The 8,476-nt window shown below is 36.4% G+C and overlaps 1 protein-coding gene across 2 annotated transcripts; it reads right to left on the reverse strand.

The window, feature by feature from the left end:
- Window positions 1–6,165: 6,165 nt before the first annotated feature.
- On the reverse strand, window positions 6,166–7,919 carry LOC108966894 (soma ferritin-like). Of its 2 annotated transcripts, none has more exons than XM_018930033.1 (3): window positions 7,764–7,919; window positions 7,292–7,435; window positions 6,166–7,153 (listed from the first exon to the last, which is right to left on the reverse strand). In XM_018930033.1, the coding sequence occupies exons 2-3, from the start codon at window positions 7,401–7,403 to the stop codon at window positions 6,594–6,596; spliced, it is 672 nt and encodes a 223-aa protein (XP_018785578.1). In that variant the 5' UTR covers window positions 7,404–7,435; window positions 7,764–7,919; the 3' UTR covers window positions 6,166–6,593. The 2 variants fall into 2 exon arrangements, with proteins under 2 accessions (XP_018785578.1, XP_018785579.1); XM_018930034.1 differs by lacking the exon at window positions 7,764–7,919 and adding an exon at window positions 7,599–7,696.
- Window positions 7,920–8,476: the final 557 nt, after the last annotated feature.

Raw genomic sequence — 8,476 nt, forward strand, 5'->3', positions numbered from 1 at the left:
AAACTAAATTAGCCATATCTTCAAAAGCAACATGGTAAAATTGGTCCGAAAGGACATAAAAGTGTCTCTGAATACAATAAGAAACCACTTGAGGGAATTTCAGATACTAATTCAGGCCACGACGTCAAAAGCTTTACTTATTGCAAAACAATTAAAAACACATCAAGAGTGGTCCTAGTTTCGAAGAACTTGATTTTCATAGACCAGAGTCTTTTATGTGACAGCTACTTATATGCTAAAGTATCGCTGCTCGCTGTCGAAAATTCAATTTCCCGATATCTCACAAACTTAGTAACTAGACAGACAGACAAACAGATGTGGCTAAATCAACTAGGCTCCTCTCGATTATAATTTAATTTAATCGAAAACCAAATAGCCACGTCATTTATTCCATTTATAGTTACCATTTAAAAGACAGAAATATAGTATATATATACATGTGTATGTATTTGTATTTTAYAAGTAAWTCAGTTCATTTACTTATGTCAGTGCTGGTTGCACTTCAATCACAGCGACAAAGGCAAATGCAAACACTATGACGCATGAAATTGATAATCTTCGCCAGTTTGCGAGCAGTGTGCAATAAACAAAGACAACAACATGCACAAGAGTACAAATATCTATGTGTATTTATATTGCCATAATGCAAAGTTCATACTCTGTACTCGCACATGTGCAGAAAGATCTCACTAATTACGCCTTGACACAACCAGGCGCCAAATAATCTATAATGATATTGGTTGAGAGAAAAATTACTACTTTTAGCCGGTACCAACACTGTGCCCGCCGGCAATTTTGTCTAATGATGTGTAGTTATTTCATTTCAATTGAAATTCTATTATCGGAAATCGAAAAGAGACCATACTTCAAATTTAAATTTTTAACTTTTACAAGGTACTTTACATACTTTGGCAACTTGTTGCTCGAAGATTATGATATTTTTGTTTACTTAACGGTTAACTTAAAGAGCTAAAAAGTAATACGTGTGCTGGGACTTTATCTTTCAATACGAGTATAAGTTGTTATGATGAACTTTAGTGTTAGCTTTTTAGTCGAAGAGACCGAAATATACCTATAAGATGATCCATTTCGACGTTCCCTACTTTTTAAAGCAAAAACACAAACATTTCAAATTTAATACGGAATGTTTACTATCATTCGAAAGAATATTCTTTGGTATTTAATTTGAATTTTTGAAGTTATCTAATAATGGCCACGGCTATGTGTCATATGGTCCATCCATTGAGTAGAATTTTCGATGACTCGTTCGAGCATTTCAACTGGTAACTGGCGAATGAGACGAGTGACGAGTTTTGCTCCAAGGCCTGAATCAAAGGCGGATTGTCCGCATAGACTTTTAGACTTATATATATTATAGACTTATATATATTATAGACCTTTCTTTCATATCCCCACAGGAAAAAGTCTAACGGTGTGATATCACACAAGCTTAGTGGCCAAGGTTGTTCAAAACGTGAAATCATTTGCTCACCGCAGTTTTCTCTCAATACATTCATTGACTGGTGCGATTTTTGGGAAGTGGCGCTCTCTTGTTCAAACAAAATCTAGGCGAGACCACGAGCTTCAATTTCAGGCTTCAAACAGTTGGTTATCATGGCGCGTTAATGATCGCCATTGACGGTTACATTCTCACCGGCATTCTACCGCTCCACAGCCACACCAAACCGTTGTTTTTTTCTGGATTAAATGGCAGTTCTTGGATCTCTTCAGGATGCTTTTCTTCCCAAGTTGGCCTCGAAACAAAATTTGGCTCGAAAATGTCGAATATTCTTGAAAGGTCGAGCGGCTTCAGTTCTTGCACAAGTTGCACTTGCACGTTTTCAATTTAAGATCTAGACGTAAAATGCACGAAAACGTTCAATACGTCAGTTGAAGTTACTGCGAACGGTGCCGAATCGACTCTACGGCACGGCTCTCGCGTGATCTGTCAAAACAAGGCTTTCGAAACTAGTACCTCTACTTGGATCTCCCGTTATTTAGTGGCTTTTTTCGGGAATCAACTCCTCCGATTTAAACCGTTTTCAATCGCACAAAATATACTTCAAAACATAGGCAGGATGTGAATTTTTTAAAGGCTTCCTGAACATACATACATACATAATTTACGATATATTACCGAAAAATATTGGCCAACTTATGCTTCCATCACTTGATGGACAAATAACGGTAAAATATAACACATATGCTGTTCTAGATGGAAAATTTCAAATCCCATTAGACATCTAAACCGTAATCGGTACATAGTGAATACTATACTGACTATAGATTAAAGATGCTGGAAGAAAAAAGTGAGAGAGGTTTCAGAATCTTACTTGCCAACAAGTTATGTATTTTCAAAAAAAAAAAAAAATTAAAAAAAATGCGAACTTCTGAAGATAATAAATTTACAGTTAAAAGTATACTTCTATCTTATTTTTAACGTTATAATGACCAAAGATAAGCACAAAAAGTATGAAATGCCCTAAACCCTTAAAAGTGTGCAATAAATTTTCACATAAAAATTAACTACAAATAAGATTCATATATCAATTAGTAACGGTCATTATAGAAATGTGCCACAATTGCGGGCACATGTGTTCTTACATACAGACACATTATTACAATATATACACAAAAGCCTAACAAAGAAAGCCCCAAGCGCAGAAGACCAAATGAAGATTATCTCGCCCATGCACATACAAACTTGTGGTAAATAATATTTTACGCTTTAATAGGGCCAACATGTGCCCTGCTAATCAAATAGCTAACATGGGCCAGCAAATGTGCAACAAACACGTGAATTCCATGTAAACTTTGGAAGACCAACGACATAACCTCGAACTCCTCGCCACTAACTGTTCATAGCGTCAACACAAATCCGAGCATTAACTGCGTGTGTTACTGTAATTACGCAGAGAGCGTATGAATGATAGACTTAGAAGACGCATATGCCAATCTGCCCATAATGCCAGAAGCTTGGCTCGTCATATGCGCACAGAGTTGCAATAACATTGTGCTTTTTAATGTGGCGCAAATTGGTAAGAGTTCCCAGTTTCCGTCGGTCGCACAGTTCACATCATTTAATTGCTGGGGCATTCTGTGTACATCATCACAGATTGCACTGGTCGCTCATTAAATTACTATAATCCACTTAATATTAATTGCCCTGATTTAAACATGTCTTATGGCTCACATAGTCTGGGAATCATACTTAAGCTCATGCATATGTCCCGTACTGTATGTATGTAGGGGGTATTCTTGGCAAATTTTATTGCAATTATTTTTCTGGAGCTCTCTCGTTTCAATAGTTTCGGCTCATTAATGTCATGAATGGACCATGCTCATTTCTAGTACGCATCAAAGGCTCATTAATACTACGACTCCGGGCTTAATAATTTTGCTTCCTTGATTTACCCTGTAGTAAATATAACTGTTAGGTAGCCCATGGAGTAGTGCTGTTGACCTTTTATGTTTTGAGAACTTTAACTCTCACAAAGTGTAATCCTAGAATTTTGGCCACAATATTCTAATTTTTGTTATTCTTATGGCTGTTTAGAGCATATATTTCATCTGAGAGGTAGTAATGCTAGAATTCTCTTCCCATAATTCTTATTTTATGAGGTGGATATTCTACTTCCAACTCACTTCGAATCATTTGCCCTTGCTCTATTACTCACACTTCACATTCTCAAGTGCGTGTACTAATTTTTCCTGCGGGGTGCATTTAACGGTCACATGTGTATCACTGCAATAGTCATTATATTTTAACTGCTCTTGCCCTATTACTTACCTTTGTTGTACCCTAATGATTGTATGAATATTCGTCTGCTCTTTGGGGCGGTTATTACACCAAAATAATTGCTGTTTAGCTCAAATTATATTCAGAATTATGGCAAAGTGGAAATTCGTGCAATTTTCATGCGCCTATGTTTGCGTACCATATGTTAAAGTATCTATCAGATATATACATACATACATATATGTACTATTGTACACTATAAAGTAACCCTTTTTATAAAGTGATTTTTAGCTTACAACGCTTCTGCATATACGCTCATATCTCTGCTTCCAATTGCATATTAGTTTTTGGTAAGTAATGTGCTCGTCGGTCGTATTCGAAATTTGCTTCTGCAGCAATTTCCTTTTAATTTATGCATTTTAATAATGTGCGGCAATTAAAATTTCTATTCTGGATACAATAAAACTATAAAATTGTGAGTGCAACAGCTGGTGATGACGGAGTTGAAGGTTTTGTATGCAGTGCGCCGACCCTTTCTAGCAACATGTGGCATTGGGTTTAACATACCATATACCTGAGAGCTGGAAACAATATTTACATATTTATTAAATATTTACATAATAGAGTTTAGATAGCAATTCACTAGTATGTCTTTTACCTCTGTTGTAGACGGTATCTGGAGTTGAAAATCTGCTACTACCCTTAGAACTATTAACTAAATGGATCCTAATGAGTTATATCTCACTATAATTTTTTTTTCTGGAAACTGATAACCTAGGCCTCCACACTTGATTTAAAAATCCGTTTATCGAGTGACCTTTAGATGTTTGTAAACAAAAATAAGTCGCTTGAGGCTAAATTTGAAGAATATGGGTCACATAGCCCATTTGGACCTTGACGAAAGAGGAGGTGGGCTTCCAAGTGTTGTTAAATTGGAATTCTTACTAAACGCTACGGTTTTTCCTGCAAATCAACACTGACAGTTTTGATCCTTTTCAAGTAATCGAGGTATTTTTTTTTTAATATCTTTTATATGACAGATCTCGCGTGGGTCATGTCAAACTGTCGTGTTATAGTTGTTCAGTATTATTACGCATGTTACGTCGTGTTCTTAAATTGAAAGCGTACAAAATACAGCTTATGCTAGAATTGAGGGCACTTGGCTTTCCTAAGCGACATCGCTTCGCTCTATGGGCTCTTGAGAAGATCCAAGAAGATCCGACATTTTCGAGCCAAATTTTATTCAACAATGCGACCCATTTCTGGTTCAATGGTTGTATAAACAAGAAAAATTCCCGCGTTTAGGATGACGACCAACCTAAAGAGAATCAAGAGCTACCATTTCGCCCAGAAAAAAATTACAGTTTGGTGCGGATGGAATCATCGGTTCATATTTCTTCAAAAATGATGTCCATGAGAACGTAGCTGTCAATGGCAACCGTTATAGCGCCATGATAACCAACCAAATGATGTCTGAAATTGAAGCTCGTGATCTCACATATCGTATTAATCACCGGATTTATTGAGGCCGTTTTGGGCTGGTCGACTGGCCATCAAGATCGTGTGGCATTACACCGTTAGCCTTTTTCCTGTGGAGATACATATGTAAAATATATACTCTATTCATTGGGCAAAACATCATGCGTCTCATTCGCCACGAACGAGTCATCGAAAATAAGACACAACGGGTGGACCATCTGTGACATAGCCGCGGCAAACATTTGAAAGAGATAATCTTCGAAAAATAAATACCTATGAATGTTCTTTCTAATGATAAATATTCCCCATTAAAATTTAATTTAAAGTTTCTGTCCTTTTTCTTTAAAAAGTTAGGGAACCCCGAAATGGATCACTTTTTATATCTAAAAGTACAACATTTCGCAAAATACCATATGTGACATATGGAAAAATATTATTTCTGTAAGAGTTGTAATTTCGTTTATAAAATAATAATTTTTTAACAGCTGTTTGCAAACACTTATAAATCAAGCATCTTCTTCTCTCACGTATTACTCTCTCTCTGTTTCACTCTGTTTTTAAATATTACAAATTCTTCTATGGCATATACATATGTATGCTTTCTGGCGAATTCTAGTATATTCCGTCAGATATTTCCGTTTAGTTTGGGTAGGTCATTTGTAAATAATTTTAAACGGAAGCATATAAATTGAATGGGAAAGTTTGGATATCATGCAATCAGCTGTTTGTCGACTATGTGCTTACTAAATTGTATTATGGGGACAAAACAACGCTCAATACTGCTCTCAAACACACCAATTCCTGGAGAGAGCAGAGAGTGGCTGCACATAATGAGTAAATGAGCATAAATGAATTTGAGATTTTGTTTCTCAGTCGCATATTTATTTATTTAGTTTTTGTAAAAATTATCGCACCAAGTATCACAATTCAATGGAAACAAATAAATATGAGAGTCGAAATTTTAATTTTTTTTTTACTATTTCGTTAATTTAACATTTATATTTTTTAATGTAATCCATTAGGAAAGTTACAACTTCATGGAGGGTAAATAATAATAATAATAGCAATGAACAATTCAAAAATGGTGTAGCACTTATTTTTAATAATACAAATAATTTCATGGATGCGCCTTTGTGCCATAAGCTGAAACTTGGTTGGTTGTGGCCTAATTAGCAGTCATAAAGCTGAAGATTTAAATGCGCAAAGTTGGAATTTATATATTTTTCAAGCAAATTTAGTTACATCGTTATGGTTTCTTTTGTAATGTAATTAAAGAAATACGTATAGATTCTTGAACGTAAGTTATATGGTTATTCTCAGYTCCAGCTGAACTAATATGTAAGTCAGCGCACAATCTTYMCTGCTGCAACACCATTTATTGCTTCTCCAAGTACTGGTCGAATAAGTAGATGCCCAATGAGGGATCGGGTTGGTTCATTATCTTCGACAAATCGTTGACGAAGCCCGAAACCTTGCGCACGGAATCAGCCTGCTTGTGCAAGAATTTCTCCTCAATGTAGTGAGCGGTCTGTGGGTCATGTGGGCGTCCATGTGTCGACTGGTAGTGCACATGGCCAGCATCAGCGGTCAAGGTCTTCTCAATATCCAAAGCAATGCCCAATGAGTGTAATTCATCCTCCTCCAATTTCAATTTGCTTTGAGCAATAGAGTTGGGGTGCTGACTGATGGCACGGAAGTCAACTTGGCCACCACGACGTGTCACATGTTTAATCAAATCAATAGCATCATCGAAAGAGCGGTCCGACAAATCGCGGTAAAGCTTGCTGAAACCGGGACGATTCTTCTGGTATGAATTGTAGAAGGATGACAACAACAGATATTGATAGGACTTGTGCAGATTCAAGTTGATGTAGGATTGAATGGTAGATTCGACATTCTCAATGCCGCCATAACGGGAATGGCAAACCACGGGGGCTGTAAGCGAAACGAAAGGAATAAAAAAACACAAGACAGGAAATAATTTAGTTAAACTCGGTCAAATGAGCGCTTTCATGTGTTTGAGCAGGGAGTATGCATTTGTATTTTTGTTGTTATTGTTCTTGCTTTACTTACTTGAGATACTGTTGCTGCAGCCGTAGGTCACATTGGAGTGACAGGCGTAGTTGTCAGCGCTGGCCAGGGCGATAATGCCCGCAAACAGAGTAAGCGCAGTAAAAGGCTTCATAACTTTGGTTTTAATTTTCTGAGTATTTCACTCTGCAAAGAAACGATGAAATTTACACCAATTAATTGTTGTTAAATATTTTTGTTTTTTATTTTGTTTTGTAAAATGTGACAATATTTAAAAAACATATAGTTTTGTTTCCATGCACTAATTGCGTTTCAAGTAGTTTACTCGGCATTTCGCTTTGTTTTCTACCTCTTCGCTTGACACACCAAAATTCAATTCGTTTGTTTCTCTGGAGCAACAACCAACGCGTTTGAGTTGTATATTCGAAATAATGTCTCTTTTAAAGTGTATGGCAAATTTAAAAAGGTTTCACCTCAGCCTCAACTAACTTCTGATAAACTTCCCAGCACTTACCTAATAATAATTCACAAAGGGCTTATTGAATATATCTCAATGTCTCAATTAAGATTTAGTGCAGTATTTAGTTTTTTACTTGTTATAATAATACGCTCTCTTTGTTTTTATACTGTTAAGCACAGATGTGTTTCAATGAAACGAAAATTTCCAACTGTCGCTTATAATGCCTGTGTCTGGTCGTTTCTATTCGATCGATAATGCCTCTACACACACACACATACATAAGCGCATATGTGGGGCCATATTGCTCGTTCGTTGTTTTTGCACTCGTCGCTGTGTCTCTCTACTGAGCAGATAACACATTACCGCAATATGGCGGCCACTTTAGTGCGCTCTTAGTAGAGTTGTTTTCCTCATGAACACACACACACATATTTAGAAGCGTTGTGCATAGACACTTCGAGAGATTTTAGGGTTGTCGTTAGTTATCAAGTCTTTGACTTGTTCATATCGAACGTGCGTCTTATTTGATTGATTTATATTCGACAACTTAATGCAGTTAGTGTAGGCTAGTCTGCAAATTAAAGAACCCTTGCTACCAGAACGCATTTTTGCCTATGGCGCAACTAAATTTCTGTGTGCAAAATTTTTGAAATGTACACGTCATCTAAAATGTGCGTACTCTAATAAGAAATATTACTAAACCGCTTACTAGAAATCAAACCATCGCACTAAATCCAAAGGTTATGTTATATGATTAATCCCGAGAT

This window comes from Bactrocera latifrons, unplaced genomic scaffold (genome assembly GCF_001853355.1).
Source record: "Bactrocera latifrons isolate USDA-ARS-PBARC rearing strain unplaced genomic scaffold, ASM185335v1 scaffold_171, whole genome shotgun sequence".
Taxonomy (NCBI): Eukaryota; Metazoa; Arthropoda; class Insecta; order Diptera; family Tephritidae; genus Bactrocera; species Bactrocera latifrons.